Source organism: Sinocyclocheilus grahami, unplaced genomic scaffold (genome assembly GCF_001515645.1).
Source record: "Sinocyclocheilus grahami isolate Dianchi unplaced genomic scaffold, SAMN03320097.WGS_v1.1 scaffold285.1, whole genome shotgun sequence".
Taxonomy (NCBI): Eukaryota; Metazoa; Chordata; class Actinopteri; order Cypriniformes; family Cyprinidae; genus Sinocyclocheilus; species Sinocyclocheilus grahami.
In genome coordinates, this window is record NW_015505464.1 from 476,077 (window position 1) to 488,826 (window position 12,750).

The 12,750-nt window shown below is 35.5% G+C and overlaps 3 protein-coding genes across 11 annotated transcripts in view; 2 read left to right on the plus strand and 1 right to left on the minus strand.

The window, feature by feature from the left end:
* The window catches only part of cep85 (centrosomal protein 85), a 25,833-nt gene extending 23,796 nt beyond the window's left edge, over positions 1 to 2,037 (plus strand). For 8 of the 9 annotated variants that reach the window (XM_016292419.1, XM_016292418.1, XM_016292423.1 and 5 more), the window contains one exon: positions 520 to 2,037. In XM_016292419.1, the coding sequence (XP_016147905.1) occupies positions 520 to 686 (167 nt within the window). In that variant the 3' untranslated portion in view covers positions 687 to 2,037. The remainder of the gene's footprint in view (positions 1 to 519) is intronic. The other variant, XM_016292422.1, reaches the window with a different exon arrangement.
* Positions 2,038 to 2,682: 645 nt separating this feature from the next.
* ubxn11 (UBX domain protein 11) lies at positions 2,683 to 12,049 on the minus strand. Its single transcript, XM_016292429.1, has 13 exons — positions 11,982 to 12,049; positions 10,354 to 10,388; positions 9,987 to 10,103; positions 9,803 to 9,900; positions 7,728 to 7,782; positions 6,755 to 6,837; positions 6,296 to 6,595; positions 6,070 to 6,147; positions 4,930 to 5,080; positions 4,755 to 4,858; positions 4,612 to 4,685; positions 4,357 to 4,494; positions 2,683 to 2,997 (listed from the first exon to the last, which is right to left on the minus strand). Exons 1-13 carry the CDS (start codon positions 12,047 to 12,049, stop codon positions 2,823 to 2,825), a joined length of 1,476 nt encoding a protein of 491 aa, XP_016147915.1. The 3' UTR covers positions 2,683 to 2,822.
* atp2c1 (ATPase secretory pathway Ca2+ transporting 1) overlaps positions 10,637 to 12,750 on the plus strand; it is a 33,802-nt gene continuing 31,688 nt past the window's right edge. Inside the window, exon 1 of the mRNA XM_016292427.1 lies at positions 10,637 to 10,693. Coding sequence (XP_016147913.1) covers positions 10,676 to 10,693 — 18 coding nt within the window. The 5' untranslated portion in view covers positions 10,637 to 10,675. The remainder of the gene's footprint in view (positions 10,694 to 12,750) is intronic.

Genomic DNA, 12,750 nt, shown 5'->3' on the forward strand with positions numbered 1-12,750 from the left:
TATGTTTACACGGCGCGATGCAATGTGTAAAAAGACAGTATAAGTTGTTATAATTCGTAATTATGTCCCCACTGGATGCAACAAATGCCTCGTTTATAATGGGTTTTAATGTTTTTGTCTCTTCGCTCCGGCCGGACAGGGCATCACAATATGGTAAGGGGTGTAACATTTCTGTCACACGCTTGAGGTATTCGACCAATCAGAACGCACTAGATAACTGGCCAATCAGAGCACATCTCGCTTTTCAGACCGATGAGCTTTGTAAAAATCAACGTGTTTCAGAAAGGCAGGTCTTCATACACATACACGCATACATGGAGAATATCACACTCACTGTGACTGATATCACAAATTCCTAGTACAGACTATTGTCTAGTGTTTTGTATTAGCTGTGGTGATTACGGCTCAAGTTTTCACCATGCTATGATGGAAACTCAGTATAGCAGCTTTGTTGTGCTATCTGTGTTGTGGCTATCATCAACGGTGACTCTGACACAGTGTCTGTCTGTCTGTCTGCAGCAGCTCCCCCTCCAGTAGGAGAGCAGTGGGAGGACTGGCTGAGCCCCGAGGGGCTGCAGAAGAAGCTGCAGGAAGCTCAGCAGCTCCGTCGAGACGTCGAGGAACTGAGAACCACAGTCTCTGACCGCTACGCTCAGGATATGGGAGAAAACTGCATCACTCAGTGAGCTCGGACAGTATGAGGGTAACTCCGCATGACGAGTGCCTTTAAAGACACTACAATCTCTAGCAACTCAAACCTTCTTCATGAAGGATTAGCGACACTAAGGGCACTGTAATCTCGCAAACCAGAGGGCTATTTTTATACACAAGATATTTTTCTAAGATTTCGGTGACTGTGTGCAGTGGAAAGAGAATGATTTAATTTAAACCTTTCCATGTATTTGGGAACGTCTGTGATGAAGTTGACAATCAACTGAAAATATTTAATCTTTTGGTGCAACTAAGACACAACTAAGTGTGTTTTTTACAGTGGCAAAGTGAGTGACGCTTGGTTGTGTGAAACAAGAAGACATTAACTGGTATCCATGATCTTACAGTAAACAGAACGTACCACATTAATCACAGAATCTAAGGCTGAGGAAATATTTGGCCACCTCTGGCGGTTTAAAATTACACCAGCAGATCATTTGTGTATAAAGTTGGAGAATAGACATTCCCTAATATTATATACCAACTAAAGTTGAACGTGATCAAAGACAGACCTATCAGAACAGTTTCCATAATGCTGTAAAGAGTCTTGGTGTACACTGTATATGCAGACCAATAAACAGGGACATTTTAAAGCAAGAGGGGGCTGTAAACATAATATTAAATTCTGGTTGTCTGTTAAATAAAGTTAATAGAATGCTGTTTAAGTTTAGGATCTCTTAATTGCAGACTAACTGATCATATTATCAGTATTCTCGAGAATCTTATGACATTATTAAGTTCTTTGCTGCTGCAAAATTAACACACTAAAAATGTTTTATTTTTGGGTCACATCATTTGAACTGGTGACATTTGCTTATGTTTGTGTGTTATTGGTATTGAGGGGCAGGATTGTCTTGCCAGTAAAATAACAGGATAAATGATGTGCTCTGTCGTAATCCATGATGTATTTGCTGTCTGGTTCATAATTTGTTTTATCAGCTATAAAAATAGCCACGCTATTGAATAAACACATCAGAGGAAACCAACTGGTGAAGCAAATATTGTATTAGTGCATGCCAAACATTAGAGCAGATGCCTTGCGTTCAGGGACGTAACCTGTATTTGCTGCACAACATGGCATTGTAAACACTAATTGTCTTTCTACTGTAGTGTGTGACTGCCGAGGAATTAGGATTCGATTACGTAAAGGGACCATATATTGTGGGGAGTGTTGCGTGGTAAATTGTAAAATTTTTGTCCAAGTGTGAATGTAATTTGACAATGCACCAGACTTTATATATTGTAAGATCTCTTTCAAGTTTAACAGAAAACCAGCCAGGCAAACCTTACATGCCAGAAACTTTCTAACAACACTAAATGTTTGTTTATATATATATAAAAAAAATAATAATAATAAAAAAATATATATATATAATATTTGTCTTAAGCAGTTTCAGTTTTTAGAAATAAAGCTTTGTATTCCAAATGTAACCTTATGTTGAATGTTTGTTTTTAGTATGTATAAAGCTGTAACGTGTTCTCTTTTGATAATATAGAAATTACTGGAATTTAGTAATATAGAAATTACAATGAACATTTAGTCATTTTTAATACGTATTGACATTTAATATGTAATTACATTCAGAAGCAGTACACACCATTCAACAAAAACCTATACATTTTTTGCACCTATTAATAATGTGAGTAGCTAAAGCAGCCAAACCCGTTTATTCTAGGGATGTTTCCGTGTATTTGACCTCACCCAAAAGACTATTTGTAAATGGATTTCTGCAAATAATGCAAAAAATGTTTAAAAGACTTAGTTGGAACATTTACAATAATATGGAAATTTGTTATAACCCATAGATCACCTTGACAGGAGACAGGGTGTCTCCTCATTGTTCATTTACAGAAAATAGAAAGAGTTTTATATTATCAATAAATTTAAATTTCTTTAATTTAGTTGTCAAATTGATTACTACTTTAAAATTATTGTAAACCTATTTATTGATGTGTTTGAGATTTCCTTGCTGAATGATCAATTTCCAAAACTCATACATGTTGGTGTATGAGCAGTGAGATATTTGAAGTGTGCAGTGTTGTAGCATCACGGTTAAAGTGCATTAATGATGCTCACTCGCTATGTGACATGAGATGATGGTTGTTCTTCTTTAGTTAGGGGTTGTTCTGTATGTTTCTGCACACTGTCTGTGTGATGAGGCTTGAGGACGCAGGAGCAGCGCTGCATTTGGAGTCAGACCACAGGACAGCAGTGTCTGGGTGTAATCACTGTAGCACTGGTGTGGAAATGCACTAATGATGTCATATGGTGCAGCACCCAGTCCTCTGTCAAAAGAGATTAGCTCAAATTATTGTCTGTAAACTTACTTTAAAAGGGCGACAACTTATATACTCTGCAATAATTCTGCTTCTAAATATAGACAGCATACATGCATTTCAGGTAAAATGGTGTTAAAGGAATGGTTCACCCAAAAATAAAAATTTGCTGAAAATTCTGGATGAGTTTATTTCTTCATCGGAACAGATTTGGAGAGATTTAGCATTACATCACCTGCTCACAAATAGATTCTCTGCAGCGAATGGGTGCCGTCATAATGAGTCCAAACAGCTGATAAAAACATCACAATAATCCACATGACTCAAGTCCATTAATTAACGTCGTTTGAAGCAAAAAAGCTGTTTGTAATTACATTTTTTTTATATTATATTTTCATTCTGAAAAAGTAATCTCATCTGAATCAGGAGGGAAACATATGCACAGATCCAGTACCATTTACAAGCTGAAACGGTCTAAAACCGTTCTAATCAAATACATATTTGTCTGAGGATTTTTATGTGAGAGGACAACAGTGGATGGACTTTTTCACTGGAGGAAGCATTATGTATTACGGACTCATATTTTAGCCAGAAGTGACAGTTTTAAGTTAAAATGCCTTGATGGATTTGTTTATTACAAACACGCAGCTATTCACTTGACAAGATGTTAACTGATGGACTGGTGTTGTGTGGACTGGTGTTGTGTGGATCGGTCTAAAACCGTTCTAATCAAATACATATTTGTCTGAGGATTTTTATGTGAGAGGACAACAGTGGATGGACTTTTTCACTGGAGGAAGCATTATGTATTACGGACTCATATTTTAGCCAGAAGTGACAGTTTTATTTTAAAATGCCTTGATGGATTTGTTTATTACAAACACGCAGCTATTCACTTGACAAGATGTTAACTGATGGACTGGTGTTGTGTGGATTGTGATGTTTTTATCAGCTGTTTGGACTCTTGTACTGACGGCACCCATTCCCTGCAGAGGACCCATTGGTGAGCAAGTGATGTAAAGTTACATTTCTCCAAATTAGTTTCAATGAAGAAACAAACTCATCTACATCTTGGATGGCCTGAGGATGAGTAAATTCAGAGAAAATTATCTTATTTTTTATTTTTTTTTTGTATGACCTTATTATAAATATTTCAGTGTTGGATGAAACATAAGTACGAGTTTATTATAGTACATTTTGGGAATACATGTAATGCTGCCTTAAATTTAGTCAAAAGGAAGCAACATTATAAAGTTGCCTACATCTAGAGTGTGTGTGTGATATCTTTAAATGCTCCAGAGCCAGCTCTCTACATTTTGAAACAGAGCTGTGGTATTGATTTTAAAAACTGATAGTCATATCTCAAACCTTTTCAGATCCAAGTAGTGACGGAGATCTCTAATGGTCTCAGTGAAGTACATTTTCATGATAAACGTCTCCATGCCATCCTCAGATTTCAGTCGTAGTGTGGTGATGCCTTTTTGTGATTGTGTAGAGTTCGTCTCACTGAATCACACCACATGGGTGGGAATGGGAAATGTCAGGGACTCTAATCAAATTTCATGCTCTCTATCAAAGCTCTTCTGTTTGGTCATGAATTTAAGATGATTAGGATTTTGATACCATTCTCTCAAGGCCTGCAGGGCGAATGTTTCTACAGTGGTCGCCGAGTGACTTTTGGCACCATCAGGAAAGCCCTTAACAAAACCAAAATTCAGTTCAATGGGAAATGTGTCTGAACAAGACTGAAACATGACTGCACTGACCAGTAGATGAGCCTTGATTGAGTCACGTATACTAATCACTTTGCCTTCCTTCACCACAGTCACGGGGAGCTTCCGCAAGAACTGTTCCATGGACAGCTTTTTGCCTAAATGCCATACAGATTGGCAATTTAATGTAATACAGTAAATGTGAATCATTCCAAAATCATGTTCAAACCTGGTATCTGACTCCGTTTTGGTGCTGTGGAGCTGGTCTGCTCAAAACTGTCCACTGAATGCCTTCCTGCTCCATCTATAGTTTGTCCTCTTCCAGGAAACTCAGTCCCTGGTCGCCTAACTATGAACTCCTCGTACCGTTGGTCATGAACCTGTTTGTGTGATTCAAAAACATACATAACAGTTAAAGAATGATCACTATAACTATATATAGCATCCTTCCTGAATTTAAGTCAATGGGATTTTTCACACCACATATAAACCGTAAGGGTTTTAACAATAATAATAATTATTATTATTAATATCAATATTAATTTGAGCTATAGTATGAGTGACATGGTAAAGTTGAACACTTGCAGTATACTAGTGCTGTCAAAAGATTAATCGCCTCCAAAATAAAAGTTTTGTTTACATAATATACTGTATGTGTGTGTACTGTGTATATTTATTATGTGCATGTAAATACATGCATGTATATATTTCAGAAAACTATGCTATGTTTATATATTAAATATATTTATATATAGTATAAATTATATGAATATAAATATATACATGTAAATATTTTCAAAATATATACTGTATGTGTGTGTCTTTATATATACATAATAAATATACACCGTACACACCTATATTATGTAAACAAAAACTTTTATTTTGGATGCGATTAATCGTTTGACAGCACTACATTATACCGTTCAAACGTTTTGGGTCACTACAAATTTATTTTTTTTACAGTTTTTGAATGAAATTACTTTCGTTCAGCAAAGTTGCATTAAATTGATCGTAAGTGGCTGTAAAGACATTTATAATGTATAAAAGTACATAATGTTCAAATGCTGTTCCTTTCAACTTTCTATTCATTTAAAAATCCTGAAAAAATGTATTACAGTTTCCACAAAAATATTACGCAGCACAGGTGTTTCAAGTATTATTAATAATTAAAATAATCTTTACTGTATTTTTAGATCAAATAAATGCCGCCTTGGTGAGCATAAGAGACTTTCAAAAACATTTAAAACTATTATCAACCCAAGCTTGTGAACTGTTGTGTAGGGTTAGGGATTTGTTAAATCCATTATCCTAAATATGAGCAATAGTAATCATAAGGATGAAAACTGCATGGATTCACAGTCCACACCTGGAAGGGCACACCATTAGGAAACCTTTCCTGAAGCTCAGAAGGAAAAAACCCGTCCATCAAGTCCTGCATGCATTCCTGCAACAGGAAGACAAAACTTACAAGGAACGAAAAATCTGATTATTCATCTACAATTGAATAATCAGGAAGCTGGCTGTGGAAAATGTATGGTATTTATGTAGTCAAAATAAGTGATGTAAGTGATAAAGCAGGAAAATAAATGTACCTGTGTGCTTGGGTCTTGATAGGAGCGGAATGGACCACTGAACATGACAATGCTGTTTTTGTAGAGCCAAAGAGGTATGGAAGACTGCTGGGTAAGTTTGGCTCCACCAGGAGTGGCGGTCACATGGGATTCCCCCTCCCCTGCTACAATGTTCAGTTCCTGGATGTTCTGCAGGACCAGGTCATAGTTCATTTCCAAAGTCTTGCGTGCATTAGTTGCTCCAGGAAGTTGGCTGTTGGCCCGCTCATCATGTTCTTTGTATCGTCCAACCCAGATCATTCCATAATCATTCAGAAACGTCTGTGTGGGTGGGATAAAATGGCATTCTGTTGAGTTTACAATAACTAATTTTGGTGTAAATGACATATAGGAATGACCGCTGTTTTGCTGTCTGTGTACCATAGCAAACATTTACGTAGGTAACCGGTTGAAAGAAAATAATCATACAAAGCTGCTCACCTCCATTTCCCACACTTGGTTTTGAAGCCTGAGGCACAATTTAACCAGTTCTTCATCTTGGTTCTCATTACTTGTAGATTTATCTAAAGCCAAAGATAAACACATTTGTTTAGATGAGCTTTTTGACTGCTGAACTGGTTAAAAAAAGCATTAGCAAAACTAGTACTTTAGTGTAAGCCTGGGTCATATTTCACCCCCAAATTATCCATTCACACCTGTAATAATGTCCAGGTGTTTTACTGTTGGGTTTGTTTATGAGTTTTGTTATTTTACTTGATGAGCCGCATTAGATTATTACACCTGTAGCATTGATGAGAATCGTACATGGCTTTAAAAAAAATAATAAAATTTAAATCAGCATAGATTTCAACAAATTCTTTATAAATATATTAATAGAATTTTATTTTATTTATTAAAATCAGCTTAGAAAAAGGCTTAGATAATGAAAATTAAAATGGTATTAAATAAATAAAATCAGCATAGATTACAATATAAATACTTGCAAATTAGTTAAATGCATGATGAATGTATATTATATGCATATGTGTACTTGAATGTATATTAGTTAAATGTATAATTACAATACTTAAAATTATATTATTAAAATCTGCATATATTACGGCAATAAATAATTAAAATTATAATAAATTATATTTTATTATTTATTAAAATTAGCATATATAAATGCTTAGATAATGAAAATGCAACAAAACAATTACATTGTTAAAATCAGCATAGATTACTGTACAACAATAAATACTTCAAATGTATATTACATTATAAATCATAATTTTAAATAATACATGATTATCAATTTTCATTACAATTATGGGGATTGGGGGATTTAAAATGGGATTTAAACCTAATAATAAAATGTTTTCTTTATTGGTTCATACTGATCTTATTGTAGTCTATATCATGCTAACTCAATATTTCTGCAATTTTAATTTCTGTTTAACAAATAATAAATTACCTTTTGCCTCTTGCAAAAGATTCAGTTGCTCTTCCAGAACTGCTATTCTTCTTGCCTTGAGCATGAAATGTAAGGAAATTAAGAGCTAACACCACATGACACCTGAAAAAAATGATATCAGCTGTGCACCCGGAGACATCTGATCATTGTAAACACAGACTTGAATACTAAAAACTGAACAGCAAAGCAGATTTAGACACTGAGTCCACAGTACATTTACATTTAGTCATTTAGCAGACGCTTTTATCCAAAGCCACTTACAAATGAAGACGATGGAAGCAATGATTCGCAAGAGCTAACAAGTCTCCGTTAGCTTAACAGTACATGTAGCAAGGTTTTTTGTAAATCATATAATAAATAAAAAGAAAAAAGAATAGAGCAAGCTAGTGTTATAGGCTTTTTTTTGCTTTTGTTAATTGTATAATAAATAAAAAGAAAGCAAATAGAATACAAAAAGATTAGAGAAGCTAGTGTTAGTTTTTTTTTTTTTTTAAAGAAAACAAGCAGTTAGTAAATGAATAGAGTGAAAGTTTTTTTTATTATAAAGAATAGAGAGTGCTAGAGTGCTAGGGTCAAATAAAGATGGAAGAGATGTGTTTTTAACCAATTCTTGAAACAGTACATTTACATTTAGTCATTTAGCAGACGCTTTTATCCAAAGCCACTTACAAATGAAGACGATGGAAGCAATGATTCGCAAGAGCTAACAAGTCTCCGTTAGCTTAACAGTACATGTAGCAAGGTTTTTTGTAAATCATATAATAAATAAAAAGAAAAAAGAATAGAGCAAGCTAGTGTTATAGGCTTTTTTTTGCTTTTGTTAATTGTATAATAAATAAAAAGAAAGCAAATAGAATACAAAAAGATTAGAGAAGCTAGTGTTAGTTTTTTTTTTTTTTTTAAAGAAAACAAGCAGTTAGTAAATGAATAGAGTGAAAGTTTTTTTTATTATAAAGAATAGAGAGTGCTAGAGTGCTAGGGTCAAATAAAGATGGAAGAGATGTGTTTTTAACCAATTCTTGAAGATGGCTAAGGACTGAGTTGGGCAGGTCATTCCACCAGGAGGGAATATTCAATTTAAAAGTCTGTGAATGTGATTTTTTATGCCTCTTTGGGATGGCACAATAAAGCGATGTTCACTTGCAGAACGCAAGCTTCTACTCAACTCAACTCAACTCAAACTTTATTTATAAAGCACTTTCAACACCACGACTGGAACCAAAGTGCTGTACAGAGAAAGATAAGTGGGGGGAAAAAATACACACATATATATATATATATATATATAGAACCAAATGAAAATTAATAATAGTAAAAAAAGAAAAATAAATAATAGTAACAACAAATATCATACACAGCTAAAAAAACATTGTCAAAAGCTAGAGAAAACAAATGTGTTTTTAGCGAACTCTGAAAAACACCCAAAGTTGGAGAAGTTCTAATAGACCTAGAGGAAGGGCATTCCAGAGCCTAGGAGCTGCCACAGCGTAAGCACGATCCCCTCTACATTTTATACGAGATCGCGGAACCATTAGTAGTTGGTCATTTGAGCACAGAGATCTGCTGGATTGACAGACACTAATTAAATCAGTAACATAGTCAGGTGATAGACCATGCACAGCCTTATAAACATACAGCAACGCTTTGAAATGAATTCTGTATCGTACAGGTAACCAATGCACTTTGATTCACGCAGGAGTAATATGCTCTCTCCCCTTTGTACTTGTTAAAAGTTTGGCAGCTGAGTTCTGGACAAGCTGCAAACGAGAGAGAGAGAGCGGATTCAAACCCAGATACAACACATTACAATAGTCCAAACGAGATGACACAAAAGCATGAACAACCTTCTCCATATCTTCAAAAGAGAGGATGGACTTCAGCTTAGATATTGACTTTGGATGGAAAAAGCTATTCTTTTATTTGTCGGTCAAATTTGAGCCAAAGATGACACCAAGGTTTTTTACACCGTACATGTGTTTTTTACAAGGTTTCTTCCCAGGAAACTGCCCCAGGCAGTCATAGATATCTAGAGGGCACATAAGTCTGAATACAGTACAATGAGACAGCAATAATACCTTATGCTCAATATCCACAGCCTGAGTTTTCACCTTTCTCTCAAGCTGAACAATCTTCTGCGTCATACTTGACATAAGTTCCAAATCACTCGGCGGAGCTGTGACATGTTTATAGAGAAGATTTGTGAGACATCATATTTAAACTTTTGATAAAAACAGCTATAGTAGTTGGTCAATAAGGTACCTTCTTTTGCCTTCTTCTTTAGCACAACCTTGGATCTTACAGTGGAAAGATTGTCCGTGATGTGTGGCACTGGCTGCTTTTGTGGAAAGATCTCTCTGAATAATTGAGCTTCATAGTCTGAAACATCAAAACGGACACATTTAAGTGATTTATAACATCCATTGGTGTATTGTTTTCTCTGTGTATTTTCTAGATTCTAATTAATCACTTGGCATGGTTGGAAACCTGCCATTTATATAATCTGTAATGCATGGCATTAGAAAAGCAGTTCAAACTCTTCTGATTGTTGACATTTATCTTGACTTGACTTGATCTTATTCGCTTGCTAGGACAGATGGGAAAACTGTCAAATGTCTGTAAGTCTTACCATTGTCTGACCTTTCTTTGTAAGGCTTTCTTTCTCTATATCACAAAAACAGATACGACATCTGATTATTTCAAAGATGGTCTAGATCTTTCTTGTAATGCAGTCTCTTTGAATTCTATAACTTTGGGAAAAAAAGCAATGATTGCATTGACATTTAAAAGTACACTGTGCTGAAATTTTCAGTCACTTTTTGTAAGCAACATTGACACTTGTCCCTCCTTGCGGGCGGAACGCAGTCAAAAGCACACCGCCCTGCCTGACATTACATCAGTTTGCCAGAACACACACAGCCCAACCGACTCAAGAGACTACCGACAGGAAGATGAGTGATGACATTGAGGTATTTTGCAAATATTTTTCAAATATTGTGTTTATCATGCATAAATTGAATTAACATAAACATAAATAGAAGCTCATTAGTAAACAGTACGTGTCATCATAAAAACGTAATAACAATGTTGAGTTACAGATGACAGGTAATGACAAACCTAATGACAAAGGTAAAGTCCCGCCCTCACCTGTGACGTGCATTGTTATTGGCTGAAGGCGACACAGACACACGCAGACACTGGCTAAAGTTCGAAGCACAGAAACATTATGAGCACAGCGATGCAGGAACAAAATAAGAAAATACAGGGTAGTGTCTTTGTAACTACAAATACCAAATGTTTCTAGTGGATAACAGGACCGGGTAGATTACTTATAAATTGTGGTCTCTTACCGATTACAAATTATTGTCATTCTGACATTTTAGGTAATGTATTCAGACTGACTCAAATTGTTTCAAACCTATGAATTTCTTCTGCCGAACACCAAAGTAAATATTTCGAAGAATGTTAGCAACCAAACAGTTTCTGCTCCCCATTAACTTCAAAGTATTTTTTTCCCCTCCATACTCTGAAAGTCTATGGGGACCAACAGCTACTTGGTTACACACATTCTTCAAAATATCTTCTTTTATGTTCAACAGAATCCATGCAGGTTTGGAACAGCTTTACTAACAGCGTTAGTAAATGATGACAGAATTTTCATTTTTGGGTGAGCTATGTTAAAAAGCTACAGCAGACTTTCACAGATTTGCTCTGGTCAAGCTCAGATACTTTGAACTTTGTGTAAATAATCAAGTTATAATGAATAATTTCAAGAACAGGATAGAATATTACATGAATGTGTATAAGCTGGTAAACATCTTTTCTTGATAATATGCAGATTTCTGTGATTTTATGCGGCGGGTGGGATGTTTTAAATTCATTGGTAATATACAGTATGTTTCATTATTTTCATTTAACATTACATCACTTTCTAGATGGTTGTTATATTCTATCCAATATATGATTGTATTTGTATTAACATTTTTATAGATATATTATTACTATATAAGCATCTAGACCACAATACACTTAAAAAATAGAAGACAATATTAATTATGAATTAAGTTGTGGTACTGGATATGGTATTCTGAAAAAGGAACAAATATGAGTGTCATTTCTAGCATAGTTTCTAGAAAATTAATTTCATGTTTTCAAGTGTCAGTGTCACAGCTTTTCAAAAAAAGCTGCACATGCTTATGCTTTAGTAGGCTATTTTTCGGTATTGAATCTTGACTGCTGCATGTCGTTGGAACTTACCCTTCACTCTGTATGTCTGGCAGAGGAGCTCGTTTGTTCTTCCTCAGGATGGACAGCGGGGAGCTCATGTTTCCAACAGCAGAAGTTTATGTGTAGCAACTCAAAAAAACACATGGATATAACCTTTCCTAATACCCAAATACACGATGTTCAGAAAATAAATGTTTTAGCCTATTAGTGGGTGTCTGCCTGTTCACCCCTTGGATGATGTGTAGGCTATATTTACTCTTTCCATGTGTGTGTAAAAGGTTTTGTGTGTGAAGAAAACCGCTTCATTCCACTGGATTTCCCTCTTTCTCGCCGCCCTGTCCTCTATTTCTCTCCGTTTTTTCACAGCAATTGTGGACTGACATCTCTCTGCTATCTAACAGTTCCAGAGAGCCTCTGCCTGCAGGCACTGTCAGGACAGCCAGGAGGAAGATTATAAACCGCGCTCTGTCCCAGCAGCCCCTGCTCCATCTATATATAACTTTGCAGTGCATTTAACTTCCTTTGAAGCTCCCATTAGTTTTAGGAGACAGATTGAGAAGTAGCTGGAGGTGTGTGTCACTGGTCACTGATACAGAGTGTTTCACTGATGTTTGTTTCACATCCTAACCCAGTCTTTTTTAGAAATGCAGAGTTTTAAGGAAATCCGACAGCACGTTTAGAATCATAGCAAAAGTGAAATTGGGGAGTAAGACGACTGATAGCATGTGTTTCAGTGTAACGTTGTGATGCAATCCTAAAAGTTTTAGTTTGGCATTTTCACAAGTGGAATCAATCTTTT

Excerpts from the sequence above, each read along its gene's own strand:
- ubxn11 (XM_016292429.1), bottom strand. The coding sequence starts at position 12,049 with ATGAGCTCCCCGCTGTCCATCCTGAGGAAGAACAAACGAGCTCCTCTG. Across the intron at positions 9,901-9,986 it reads AAAGAAGAAGGCAAAAGAAG|CTCCGCCGAGTGATTTGGAA; the intron begins GTACCTTATTGA and ends AACATGTCACAG. Across the intron at positions 2,998-4,356 it reads CACTACTTGGATCTGAAAAG|AGGACTGGGTGCTGCACCAT; the intron begins GTTTGAGATATG and ends CTCTTTTGACAG.